This window comes from Lithobates pipiens, unplaced genomic scaffold (genome assembly GCF_037356315.1).
Source record: "Lithobates pipiens isolate NorthernLeopardFrog02 unplaced genomic scaffold, aLitPip1_a1.2 Scaffold_13, whole genome shotgun sequence".
Lineage (NCBI taxonomy): Eukaryota > Metazoa > Chordata > Amphibia > Anura > Ranidae > Lithobates > Lithobates pipiens.
Window position 1 is genome coordinate 527,709,645 of NW_027507718.1, and position 14,852 is coordinate 527,724,496.

The 14,852-nt window shown below is 43.0% G+C and overlaps 1 protein-coding gene across 1 annotated transcript in view; it reads left to right on the plus strand.

The window, feature by feature from the left end:
- Positions 1-14,852, plus strand: part of LOC143975948 (von Willebrand factor A domain-containing protein 5A-like) — an 86,608-nt gene that overhangs the window by 48,345 nt on the left and 23,411 nt on the right. The window contains exons 8-13 of the mRNA XM_077478477.1: positions 50-138; positions 8,692-8,836; positions 9,195-9,274; positions 9,621-9,735; positions 11,800-11,958; positions 14,051-14,148. Coding sequence (XP_077334603.1) covers positions 50-138; positions 8,692-8,836; positions 9,195-9,274; positions 9,621-9,735; positions 11,800-11,958; positions 14,051-14,148 — 686 coding nt within the window. The remainder of the gene's footprint in view (positions 1-49; positions 139-8,691; positions 8,837-9,194; positions 9,275-9,620; positions 9,736-11,799; positions 11,959-14,050; positions 14,149-14,852) is intronic.

Here is a 14,852-nt window from a genome sequence, read left to right on the forward strand (position 1 = left end):
GTATATTATAAACCTAATGTGTGTTTGTGTTTTCCTATCATCCCTCCAGGAGACATTGGTTCTTCTATTGAAGAGTTTACCCCTTGGCTGTTACTTCAACATCTATGGCTTTGGCTCCACGTTTGAGTCTTTATTTATGTAAGTAGTAACATGTGGTATTAAAGGGAACTTTCAAAATTTCTGGGGTGGCACAGGTGAGCTGGACCAATGTACAAATATTCAGACCTGGAATTCTTAAGTGTACACTAAACCAAAAATATTGGGACGCCTGCCTTTACAAGCACATGAACTTTTTTATTTTTTTTCTGATTTAAAAAATATATATTTTTATTGTGCATAAAGTGAAATAAGATGCAAAACATTATAACGGGTAGAGCATACCCAAAAATTGGGTACAAGTTTTATACATTGAAGTAGGGTAACTCAACTGCACAATAAGTGTAGTATCAGACATAATAATCAATGTTAAACTAACTCAGAACTGAAAACATACAGCTCACAAAGTGGTCTACCATTTATTAATCTAAAAAAGTATCTTGCTTGAGCAAAAGATCCCATACTCGTCCATATAGCTGAAGCTAGTGCTCTCCCATTTTCCTTACCTATACCTGGGGTAATCTAATAAGAACAAGTTGAGAAGGGGCTACCTCCGGGTTCTCCAACCACTCCTGCCAGACTTTGGTAAATTTACCCGGTACATTCCTACGTTGATATGCAATCTTTTCCCTGACAAGTATTGTATTCACCTGTTGTAATCACTGAGCAGATGTGGGAGCTCTTGGTGAGAGCCAAAATCGTGCAATCAATTTTCTGGCCAGATAAAGCAAAGTATATAAATAAAGTGATATAAGTAGAGGGAGGGTACATTTCCTCCACCAGACCTCCAATAGGTATGTAATTGAGTCCCCCGGTAGTTGAAGATTAACATTGTTAAGCTTAACATGCCAATACCATACCAATTTGGGGCATTTCCAGAGCAGATGGCTCAGAGTGCCCACCTGTAGCTGAAATTTCGGGCACAAGGGGAATCTCGCCTTCCCCATTTATCTAGTTGTACTGGGGTCCTGTACACCTTGCGAAAGATAAATAAATGTGACATCTTTTGAGCCATGGAGACAAACTAGGGGGCCATTCAACGAAATCAGATCCCCAGCTATCACCCTTTATAGGGCCAACATCAGTTGACTGATCAGGAGCTTGGATATGGGCTAGCAGACAAGTGTATGTATATAGATAAAAAAAAAAACAGCAAAACGCTGCACTAGAGAGGATATGAATGTCCAAAAAAATTAAAAAAATCAATCAGTAGAGCAGCCAGCACTTCTTGTTTAAGAATACAAGAAAACCCCTAAATCAGTGACAAATAAATAAGTGTAGAGCTAAGTGATAAAACAATGGTGAAAAGAAAAATTTACATACTATATCAAGAAATATATGCTGGATTAATGCCACAAACTCTGCTTAAATATAATAGATTTGCACACTAGAATTAAAGTGGTTTTAAACCCTTACAAACCACTTTGACCTACAGGTAAGCCTAGATTAAGGCTTACCTGTAGGTCCAAGAAATATCTCCCAAACCTATATGGTTTAGGAGATATCTGCCCGAAGATGGGCACCGCTATCTACGGCGCATGTGCCATAGACAGCGGTGCACTGAGCGGGGCATCGTCGATGCCGGCAATGCCGCGAGTCTCGGCTCCCGTGCACATGCGCGGGAGTGACGTCATCACTGCTCTGGCAAATCACAGCACGGGAGCAGTGAGATCCACGGAGACCCACCAGGAAGATGGACGCTCGGAACTACAGGGGACAGCGGTGACATCGCTGGCTCCTGTGTCAGGTAAGTGACACATAATGGACTACTATGCGATGCATAGTAGTCCATTATGCTTTGCCTTTACAGGGAATGAAAGAGGAAGTAAACTCATCAGGGTTTACTTCCTCTTTAAGCATATATAATAAACATCAAAAAAATTATTAAAGTGATATCTGGTGAAAAAATGCTAAAAGTGAAAGTATAGTGAAAATCAGTCCATAGATACAAGTCTTTAGTTGAATTGCCAACGAAGATCAGTGAGTATGAAATCCCTTTGCCAAGTAGAAAAACACCCAGGAAGTGAGCAAATATTCTCCAAAGACCAATAGAATGGTCTCAGCAAGCCCAGGGAATTCGGTCTCCCAAAAACCTATGCAGCAATACAGCTGATCCTGGATCACTACCACTCAGGAATATAAATGATAAAAGCTCCCATTGTGTAGTATTGAAATAAAGAATTGAATAAAATAGATCGCACTTACAAGAAAGTTGCAATATAGCGCAATATAAAATCATCTGTGTCCCATAACGCTCTCCCTGCTCGCGGTCCTCAGCAGAGCTACACCTCCAATGAGGCAAACGTGATGACTTCAAATCGCCTCCCTACACGGCATTTTGTCACAAGCAGACATCGTCTGGGGATTGGCTGAGGCTTCTGAGTCATCACAAGACATCTTGTATAATGCGAAGGCGCCATTTTAACTTGGGGCAAAAAGGGCATTAATAGAAAAACAAACGGCGCAAGCTGAGCCATCGATATTCATAGTATGCCAAAACGAGCGGGACAGAGATGAAAAACATTGTCACAGCATCAACTACTGGTTAGGTGAAATGTCAGACAACACAGCCTGAGTCATATTGGGATCAACCATAATAAATTAGCATAAGTTTACAAATTGCATAAAACCATACAAATTGATACCTGAAACGATAGATTAACTTACAAATTGCTATGATTAAAAAAAAAAAAACTCTAGACATTAAGAAAACAATATCCCAATCAGCATTTAGGTTAGGTTCACATTGCAGTGATGCGGGAACGCCGCGAATCCGTGGCGGGTTCCCGCATTGCATACCTCCCGGCGGCAGATCACACTGCCCTATGCGAACTGCTGGGAGTGTCAGTGAAACGTTAATGACACCCCCAGATCAGTTTGCATATTGCAGTGCGATCTGCAAACTCGGACAGGAATCGGATCGCATGGTGTGAACACCCATGTGATCCGATTCTGCTGTGGACCAAAAAAAGGTCCTGTGCGAGTTTGGGCCGGGTGCGATGCGAATTCAGCCATGCTATCTGTATGGCTGAACTTGCATCGCACAGAGATCGGATGCGATTTGCACTGCAGTGCGGTGCAAATCACATCCGGTTCTCGTAACTGCTGCAGTGTGAACTCAGCCTCAATCCGAATGGCACAATCAATTTAGTGTAGAGTCTAGAGATTGCGCTAACCTTATTAGTACCCCTTCAATGTGGACACATTTTATCAATTGGGAGAAATAAAGTACCTTTAATTTGTTTATCATGATGTTTAGCATAATGTCTAGAAAGATTATGCTTGGTGAAGCCTCTTCTAATGTTACCTACATGCTCTTCCAAACGTACATGTAGAGCTTGTTTAGTATGCCCAATGTACTGTTTGGAGCATGGGCACTGAATCAAATATACCACACCCTCTGTAGAGCAGCCTTTCTCAACCTTTTCAACACAGAGGAACCCCTGAAATAGTTCTCCAGTCTTGGGGGGAACCCTTGCTAAAAAAGAAATGTACAACTCATGATACATTAGTGTGGTGGTCAATGGGAAGAATGGTCATTGGGAAGATTTACCTCTTTAGATAGCTAAAAAGATCAATGGTGTGAGTGGGAACTTATCCGAGAGGCAGAAATTCCCAATGCTGAAGGAACCCCAAGCAACCTCCAGGAGGAACCCTAGGGTTCCACTGAACCCTGGTTGAGAATCACTGCCGTAGAGCATATAATGATTCCATGTTGTAAACCTTATTGGTTTGGGTAGAATTAAATGTTTCACGTGTTCTACCTCTAAAAGAATTAATCTGCCAAATGATACATTTCCTGCAGGTGAAAAAAAATGTCATTGTTTGAAACAACAAAACCGTTTTAGGAGAATGAATAACATTAGGAGCAATCATATGGCATAAGGAGGGGGCTCCTTTATAAATGATTGGTCAGTCGGGGATAACTGGGCCCAAAACCTTATTTCTCAATATATTCCAATATTTGTTAAAAATCTTTCTAACTGAAAAATGCTGATTGGAATATCTGGTAATCATAGAAAAACCAAATTTTATTATCAACTTGTTGGTTAACTCTCCTCAGACGATTGAACATACCTTCTCTATCCATATCAGCAACTCTTTGGATAATATCATCCAATTCACACTCACCATAACCTTTATCAATAAACCTAGTTTTCAAAACAAGAGCTTGTTGCTGATAATCGGATGGAGGAACAATTACGACGTAGCCTCTGAAATTGACCCTTAGGGGCAGCTTGCAGCCATGTTGGATGATGGCAACTGTTAAGCGGAATGAACGCATTACGGTTCGTTTCTTTAAATTCATTTAATTAATTCAATTTGGCAAAAAAGGCTTCTAGAGAAGATGGTTCTCCATCACAAGTACATCATCGATGTACCTTTTTCCAAAGATGTAACTCGACGGGGGTCTAGATTAATTCACGTTCCCATCGGGCCATAAACAAGTTCGCCAAACTTGGGGAGAACTTGGCACCCATGGCAATGCCACAAGTTTGCAAGAAGTTTCCCCCAAATCAAAACTAGTTATGGCTTGGGACAAAAACCAAAAGATTAATAACTAAATCTTTCTGAATAGTGGTCAGAGTATGGTCAGTTTCCAAATAGAACGTAACCGGATGTAGGCCATCCTGATGTGAAATTGGTGTATAGGGAAGTAACATCAGCTGTTGCAAGAATACAACCTTCATTCCATATACAATCTGCCAGCAATTTGATAACTTGGGTAGTATCTTTCAGATGTGAGGGAGTGGCCACAACCAAAGGCTGTAGAAACTCATCTACATACTTCCCAATTCTGGCCATAACGGAGTCTATACTGCTAATTATAGGATGGCCAGGAGATTTGGATAGACGTGTGGATTTTAGGAAGGTAATGCATAACCGGCACTCTAGGTGCAGAGGGTACCAGATATTTTAACTTTTAGAACTTTTTTCACCAGATATTTTTAGTCACTTCATTTTCTTATTTCTAGTATCAAAGAAGGGAGGAAGTCGAGTTATCAAGGTGCAAAACAGGGCATTGTGCAGGTACATAAAGTAACGGTTTGGTAACAAAGGAAACTCCTCTCTCTGCTGAGAAAAGGGGTTCAACACCGTGCTATCAAACAGCTTGGACATGTACTTAATCCCGGCTGTCTTCCATATAGAGCGATTATGCCATTTCCACCAATTGAGGATAGGATCTATTACACCAAATGGGGTGTACAGTCAAGGAAGCCCTCAATGCCCAGACCTTTCCTCAACTCTTTCCAGAGCCTCCTAAGCATGTGGACAGGAGGGCACTCCAATGGCACCTTGGGCAGGCCCATTTCCAGCTGACATTGCAGAATACTTCGTAAGGGAGTGAATCGTCAGGGTCCTGGAAGATCCGCTACTACTGATTTTATCCTGCAAGGTGATGCAGCTTTGTGGCTAGAAAGTAAGTTACGGAGTGCGGCATAGCCATCCCCCCCCCCCCCCCCTTCATTAGGGTATTGCAATGTAGTTAATTTTAATTTTGGCCACTCCATATTAAAGATCTATTTGGGCAAACCAATAGGCAGGCATCCAGGTGGGGGCATTGTGAAGGACATACAAAAGTTGCAGTGCCCCCACCATTTTAATAATATTGGCCCTGCCAGTCAGGTTAGTGGAAGTTTGCACCAACTGGCACATTTAAGCTTACATTTTTGAAGAATAGGTTTTATATTTAAGGAGATATAGTCTCTAGGGTCTCCAGTCTCCAATTCACAGGTATCTAAAGGAATTAACTATCACTACCTGGGCTGCAGAGTCCAGGAAGGGAGATTCTAGGGGGTCTAATGGGAGGGAGGATTTATGCCAGTTGATGGTAAATCCAGAGTACCGCCTTAACCTGTCGCATAACCACCTAGTGAACCGACCCTGTCCCCCAGGTATTTCAACGTGTTGTCAGCATAGAGAGATTTTGTACTGCCTTCTCCCCCCCCCCCCCCCCCCCATACTGAGTCTGTAATGGAAAGCAGGAGAGATTTAGCAATACGAAGAGGACAGACTCCTCAAGTACATGGTACAGCAGACACACATCAGTATAATGAAAAGTTGGGGTTTGCATAATCATTAAAGGTGGATTTTGACAATCTGAGATGGAATGAATTTCTGAAGTGTCCTCAGATGACAGTGTATATGGGAAACATTCCTTATCTGCACAATCAATGCTAGTTATAATCAAACACTGAGCCTTGGGCAATGTGTTAAATTGCTCCCCTCCCTCTGGAAACCTGCCCTGTAATGTATACTAATCACTTCAGATACTGAGCCCAAATGGTATTCTTGAGTCTGTCACTTCATGAAATATAGCATGTCCTTAGATTACACTAGCACTTGGCTTTCCATTATTTTGCACAGGTGATTTTATCAGTTTCACTGCCTTAGTAATTACCACAGCGGTTTCATCTGTGGGAAATCTTTAAAACATGACCTGCTGGGGTGCCTTGAGGACTGGAGTTGAGAAACCCTGGTCTAGTGAAGGTGTGGTGGCTCCATAGGCTTCTAAAGATGTACACTACTGAGCCAAAGGTATGTAAACCCTTCTCTAGAGATGTTTCCTGTGAAGAGCTACTGTTGAGGCCAAATTATTTTGCAGTGCATTAACGGGGGGTTCTTTTTAAATTTTGTCTTTAGAGTGCCTCTGTATTATCTGGTGGGTTCCCCTCTTCCTAGTATTAAACCTACCACACTAAACATGGAAGATGATTCATGTTGGCATTGGTCAGCTTACATAGTCTGCCATCCTGTTTTGGAGATGCAGGCATGCCTGCAAGCACATGGCATGCCTGTATCTTCTGTGATCAGTTCAAAGCCATGTCCCAGATGCAGCAATTAAGCTGCAGGTTTGAAAATGACTTGCTAGGCTTAACAAGTTTGTTGCACAATTGCAGCAGTCCACATTGCAAAAGGAATATGCCCATCTGCAGGTCTGTGAATTGCTCAGGAATGAAGAGAGAGTGTGGTGTGTGTGCTGATGAAGGAACGTTATCCTAAACTTGCAAAGATGGGTCTGTTAAATGCTTGTGTTTAGCTATGCAATAGTGTAAATGGTGTTGCCTGACTTTACAACCTCTTTAATGCTACAGCATGTAAAGACATTTTAGACGGATCAACTTTGACAGTTTTGTGAAGGTCTTGTTTTCTTATGCCAGCATGACTGTGCCTGTGTACAAAGTTTGGCTATGGAGGAACGTGAGTGCCCTACACAAAGCGCTGACATCAAATTTACTGAAAACCTTTGTGCCATAAAGACATGGTTGAACCAGTTTGGTCTAAAGGTGGAGTAAAGTGGAGTAAAGTTTGTGCCACCGTTGTGTGCAGACCAAACTGTTCAGACCATGTCTATGTAGCAGAGGAACTCAAGGGACCCTCAGAGCTGATCTCAACCCTACATTTGCAAGGAACTGCAACACGAATTGGTCTTCTCATCCAATGCCTGTAGCTAACCTCACATAGGTCATGTATGACTGCATGGGCACACATTTCCAAACGCTTTTTTTTTTTTTTTTTTTTTTTGTGGAAAGCATTCCCAGAGGCTATTATAGCCACCAAAAGGGGGGGGGGGGAGGGGTAGCGCGCAACTCCATGCTAATGGCTACGGATTTGGAATGGGATGTCCAACAATCTCGTATACGTAGGTGTGATGGCCAGGTGTCAAACTACTAGCCACATTATGCCCAGTATATTGCATGCCAGTTCTGTTCCAGTGACCATATACCACAAGACTTACAAAATCTTGGTAAAATATGGCAGTAGACTACGTGGACTGGAAAAATGTGTACAAAAGGAGTAGTTGCTCAGTGATTCAATTACCTAGAACAAATGAGCAAGGTAAGCATGCATGTTTGCTTTGTCAGTAATTGAAGGCCAGAAAGCCGTTGGATCAGTAAGCCTTTGTTAATTGTGAGCACTTCTACCTTCCCCATCCACTTATACCCCTTTTTTTTTTTTTATGGTAAGTTTGTTGTTTTTTTACTTTTACTTTTTTTTCACTTTCTGTGGCCCCCCTCCCCCAATACCCTAAGATTGCAAGCTATTCTGTATCTCCCTTTTACCCTAAATAAAGGGGGTCTCCAAAATTATACCTGAAGGTCCTCCGTTTTGGAAACGGTGCCCCATAGTTTTTATTGGGAGACTAGTGCCCCACCATTGGTGGGAGAAAGTCTCGTATCAGTGGGAGGAACAATAGCCCATAGGCTGACTAAGGGCAAGCAAAGAGCCGCAGTTTAAAGACCCCTGCCCTAATAAATTGTAAGCTTTTCCACCTTCTGTATCCTCCCATGTATCCTAATACAATATAAGCTTGTTTGCCTTCTGCATCCACATTTACACCCCAATATGTAAAAGAGGGGGGGAGACTGAAGGTGGAAGAGCCTAAAATCTACATCTAGGCTCTTCTACTTTCTGTAATTTCTTGGACCCCAATAGGTTGTACTCTCTTCCACCTTCACCTTCTTCCATTATATCCCTATATGCTGGTCTTTTCCAGTCCATACATTTTTTTTTTTTTTTTGTTTTGTTTTTCTTGCTTGTGAAAGGTAAAGTCTATAGATTTGTATATAAATTGCAGATGTTGTTTGACAGGGAAAGTATGGAGTACACACAGGAAACTCTGGAGGCAGCAGTTGATAAGGTGAACCAGATGTCTGCAGACTTGGGCGGAACGGAGATCCTGGAGCCGCTAAAGAAAATCTACAAAACAGCTGGAAGACCAAAACACCCGAGACAAGTAAGATGAGTTGGAAATTAAAACGATGGGCATCTCTGATTTAGGTTTTGCACATGTACCTCCAAACAAAACCTTTAGGGGTTTTTCTCATTTTGAACTGGCATTTAATTTATGCATGCTCCTTTCCATCCAGAGTATCTGGTTTATAGAACAGATACATTCTAATAGAGCCATTTATCCACCTGTACATCCAATTTAAACATGCCTAAAAATGATTGTCTATTCACCTTTTTTGAGTTAGTATTTACAAGGGCTCGATTTTTCTGGAAGTTTATAATTTTGAAGGTTTGATGTTGAGACTGCTTCAGTAGTATTTGCCATAAGTGTTGGGTGTTCTTAATTTTTTTCTTCTCTCCAGGTCTTCATCTTCACAGATGGGGAAGTGGGGAACACACAGCAAGTGATATCGGAGGTCCAGAGAAATGCGCACAGCCACCGGTAATGTCCTCTTCTATGTAGAAAACTTTTGTATCCAAAGTCTACTGACAGATCTTTGTATGAAGTAGTCTGAGTTTGATGCAGTTAAAACGGGGGTCTTTAAACTTTTCAAGCAAAGGGCAAGCTTACTATCCTTCAGACTTTAGGTGGGCCAGATTGTGGCCAGTGGGGGGTACAAAATGCCCTGGTGGTGGGAGTAGTGTCCCATCCCAATAGGAGGAAAAGTGCCCCAAGGGCTGTATAGAGGCTGCAGTTTGGCAACCCCTGAATTTAAATACACTATGGGTATTATCCTTGAGTTGACTGCCATCATTCCTTGCACACAGTTTTATTTACAATTTTATAGGTGCTTTACCTTTGGGATTGGTGAAGGAGCCTCCACTGCTCTCATTAAAGGCATGGCCCGGGTAGCAAGCGGCAACTATGACTTCATTACCGGGAAAGATCGTCTGCAGCCAAAAGTGAGATTTTTGAAAGTGGATTAATACACAAATGTCCATATGTGCGTAGATTAAACAAATGTCTAAGGGTCCAATTTAATGAATATCCGGTTTAAACCACAAACATCCAGTGCATTGCATGGGGTCAAAGATCTTCCCCCTTTCTTCAGAGCTATAAAAGATATAGCTGCCTTTCTCATCCAGGGTTCTTTTAGATTTTGCTAGGGGTTCCTTTAAACAATTTCTATGGTAACTGGAATTATTACCCATCACACTAATGTATCTGTAGCTACAGTCCTTTTTAGTAAGGGTTACCTGAGGCTGAAACCACATTGTAAGGGTGCTCCTGACTTTAAAGAGGTTGAGAGACTGAAAGATTGTAAATCTGCAAATTCTTCTACTGGTTCAATTCGTGTGTGTGTGTATAATTTTAAATGATGCTAAAACCATGATTCTGGTACAACAAACCATGTGTGTTCTTGGTAACTCAGCATGATAGTCTACAGAGACCTATAATTGCAAAGGAGCAGTGGCGTCAGGGGTCCCCAAGGAAAGGGGGGCTCTCTGAGGACCCTGATGTAAGGGGGGGACTTGTGTATGTGTATGACTTTCTTTACTACGCTGCTATGGGCTCTAGCCCCAGATCTTTTGTAGACCTGACAAGGACTATGCATTTTTATATGTATCATGAGGAATTTTGGTGGTCAGGTGACCACTTGCCAAGTCCAACCCACCGGAACCCTTGACATAACCTTCTGATCTTGGAATCGCTGCTAAAAAAAGGCTTTTTTAAATCTAAGTCATGTGTAGCACTAACCCCCAAAGGAGCTGCTGGCTAGATTTGGGCTTACCGTTACCTACTGTCTTCCTCATTGCATGTCTAGGGGTGTGCCATGGTAATGGCCCAGTAACTTGAGAGACCGATAACAGATCCACTTGAATGGATTTTATTTGCAAAATGTAGACAATGAACGTTCTCTTAAATTGGGATCAGAGGGTTGGAAAGGGAAGAATTCAGGTACTTTTGGTGTCAAAGTCAAAATGTTGAAGTTGCTTACTTTGACTGCATCCAGAGAATAGACATTTGCAACTGGATGGTCACTCGGGTTGGACAGTCCCTCTCAAGATCTAGCAGCCAACAAGGTGCTTACTCAGGAACAAGTCTCTGCCACAGACGTTGTTGTAGAACACATAGGAAAACTAAGCTTGAAAACATTCGTAGGATAACTGGATCTTTCAGCCAGCTTGGCGATATCCACAAGACCGGATTCTCTTGGGTACTTCAGCCCTTCTAGGCTCTTGCTAAGAAACCAACCCGTACATGGTCTTCTGAAGAGTCCTCCCCTGGAATGCTTGAAGTCACTGGGTCTCTCCCAAACCGGAGACGGCATCCAACCACCTCAGAATCCTTTAGTTTCCTTGCCTTGGGCTGGCCAGCCCCAAGACATCAAAATCGGGTGGATCCGCACCCCAGGCCATAGCCTTCCTGGGGACTGGTCAGGGGGACCAGGAACATGAAGGCAGTACATCCTTTTGGACCGGAACCCCAAACCACGTGACGTCTGCATCTTAAATGCACCACTCCCACTGGGTGGGCTCCCGAGAGTAACTTAAGCACCTAACCAGACCATAGTTCCATACCTGTCATAAGAGACTGTGCCCCCTGTGGCCAGGCTGAACATCTCAGTCCAGTCAGATTGATGCTGAAGTCTAATTTAGACAATTGTACCCCAAAAAAACTGCAGTTTAGGCAATTTTAACTTTGAAAAACGCATAGCGCGTGCTCTTCAGGAGCCGCCGCTGCACATGATATATTGGTGGGAAGAATGCTCCTTACGTTTGTGGTCGTTGGGAAGAATTGCCCCCCTTACAGAGAGCCAAAAAGATAATATACTGTTTAAGGAACCCCTAGCAACCTCTGAAGGTACCCTAGAGTTCCATGGAACCCTGGTTGAGAAACCCTCCTAATGTATGTGACCACCATTAGCTTGCTTTATAATGCAAACCAAATTCTCAAATGCAACCTCTATTATTCCAGTGTGAGAATGCCTTTTATGATTACATTCTGATTTCTTTCCCCTCCAGGTTCTGAAAGCTCTGAAATGTGCCTTACAACCCACCATAAAGGAAATTTCCTTAAACTGGACCCTTCCTCCCGATGTGGAGCAGAATTTGGTGTCTCAGGCCCCCACTGTCATCTTCCAGGGTCAGAGGTCCATAGTCTATGTCCAGTTCAAGGGAAAGGTAACTATGTATGTTGCGTTTCTTTCACAAGATTTCAAATTCAATTAAAAAATGGATAAGAATTAGATCTAAACCCAGTCCATAAAATCCTTTTTTTTTATTTTGTGTTTCCAATCTTTGAGTATGTAGCACCCTTCTAGCTAGGTGCTAGTGTACATAGTCATTGGTGTCAGTAAATTTGGCTTGGCTGGCAGCCAGGCCTGGGTTGAATCTATGTCAGGGCTGGAGAAGCCTCCAGAAATGGTGGATGGAGTTTAGGAGGTGCTTGGAGTATTGATGAGGGTTCCAGCAAAGTGAGCTGGCAGGGAGCAGGTACCTCCGTAAATACTCATGGGTCATGCCAGTAGGGACAGTTGTGTGTGAGATGGGGTTCTGAGGAGGCTGTTAGTGGCCCTTGAGAGTGCACCCTAGTCTGGAAGGGGGGTTGCCCTTGGGCCTGGGGCTCAGGTGCTGGAGGGACCCGCCACAACACATGAAGGAATACTTTCCTGAATGCATGGGAGCAAGTGAGGACAGCAGAAGCAGGTCGGCACATCCAAGAGATCGCCTGAGGTGTCAACTGGGTGGGCTGGGGACTGTGGTAGTAGCCGGAAGGGCTAGTGAGGGGGTGCTTCAGGATGGCAGTGCCTAAAGAGGTGGTGCTGTCAGCACCAGCCACAGGGATGGAAACTGGATGCTGACATTTGTTACACGTTTAAAGCGGCCTCTGGTTCCTACCTGTAACAGGCTGTGGCTCTAAGATCTAACTGGGTACTCTCTGAATTGTCTTGTGTGCCAGTGGAGTTCTGCAAACAAGTGTGCTGGAGGTGGAGAGTGTATATAAATTGTATATAGGAAAGTTGTCCCTGAAGCTGTCCGAAGTCAAGTGGAAGTCATCCTGGATCTCTACTACTTGGCTGATGGCAAACAGATATGCCTAAAATCACAATCGAGTGTTACCTTATTAATACCTGTTGAAATTGCTACAATCAGAGTTAGTGCTGCAACTCTCTTCTAGAAAGGAAAGTTGGCATCCCATTATAATCCTACTCCTCATCCAAGTTTTATCCCCTCATTAAAGCACAAACAAAATGATGAACTGTTTTCTCAGAGTGTGTGTAAACTTGGTGTGCCGGGTGGGGGGATCCCATTTCACCTGCTGCTCCTACGTGGGATGCACTACAAGTATTTTGTTAAAATAATCCCTGGTGACCCTGCCATAAGGTTCTTGAAAAGGCACTTCCTATTATGGGGTGCAACGGTCTCCCTAATTGTGCTTCTGCATTTTCCTCTGTCGCATGCTTTCCTGTTGGTCTGCAGGGGCTCATGCTGACACATTGACTATGTATGTTCTGCTGAGCATTGAAGGGTAGGGATGAGCCAACGGTTCAGTCATCGCCTCACTTTACTTTGGTTATTCTGGTGTTTGAGATGGATTCCCAAACATTTTCCCTCTTTTGGGAGCCAAAAATCCAAAGCCAGTGTTTGCACCCACCACGTCCAGGACTGCTGTTAGAAATCATGGGGCCCCATACGGCCCTGTCAGAGGACCTACATGGAGCTTTCAATCAGGTCTGCATAAACAGATAGAGTTAATTGGAAGGCTTGTGTGAAAGGTTCCCTCTACTGTCACCACCTCGGCTCCTCTGACTTGATGGGGCCCAGTAAAATTGTATTTTACACACCAGTAAGCAAGCAGGAGTGCTGATGTTTTGATTCTTGCAAAAAAGTATATGCATTTTAGTTTCCCAGGCCCCCCCCCCCCCCTGTAGAGCTGTTGGGGCAGTACAACTGGCCCTGTTGTATCGGGCCCTATCGGTGGCTATGACCATATCCCTAAGAACCACTGGTGATGCCACTTAAGCAAAGGGGCAGAATAGCACTGGCATCACTGCTCAAATATGGCCACTGGCATATTTGGCCATGAGTTTGCAAAAGCATTTGGTGCACACAGCAAATTATTTTATTTGCATTGTGGCTTTTGAGATGTAGTTTATGCCTGGATTTCATCTTTATGTTCAGATAATTTAGTGGCACAGAATGGCCTAGATAAATCTGTAATAAGACTTTACATAAGTACCATAGTCATTATAGATTTAATTTTATTTTTCAGCTGGAGAAGGAAGCCCGGGTCTCTCTGCAATACAATTACAAAGATGAAATCGTCACAAATGAACTGCAGTTTCCTCTGAAGACGAGCAACGTAGAGAGGTAATCCAGAGACATCAATGGAGGTGACCGAACCGGAGTCTTCCATTAGGCACTCTACCTTAGGGGCCAACCGAAGACACGAAAGAGTGTGCAAGGCAGAAACTAGTATTGTTGGGGGAGGGAAATTAAGATGGTTTGATATCCTCTAACCAATTTAAAGTGTAGGTCAAGCCAAGAATATCAATTTTGGATCCAGTGAGGATGTATTCGAACCCCTCAGGTTTTTATTACCATCTGGGGATCCCTCTGGGAGACTTCCTCTTGTATTTCATTACTTATGGGTAGTAAGGAGGGGTGTGTATTCCACAGTTAAGCTCGCTATACACTAGTAATATTTTGTTTTGGGGTGTTTTTTTTTGTTTTTTTTCCTATTCTCCCCTATTCGGGTATAGTAGCAAGTCAGGTTGAAAAACACAAATCCACCTAGTTAAGCCAATAGAAAAAAGGAAAAGCCTCGACATATCTAATATTACACCTGCCAGTGGATTCAGAGGAAGGCAAAAAAGTGTGGTCCAATTTGCTTCAGGTGGGGGGGGGGGGCAGTTGGGGGATTCCTTTCTCCTCCCCTGGCAATCTGATATTCCATGGTGGTGTTGACCTCCTAAATACTCACTCATATCCAGTTATATTTGGGAATAGATCCAGCTCCTTTGTTTAAAAAAAAGTCAATTTTATTTTTACAGCTCTTACTGTGAAGTTTTTCT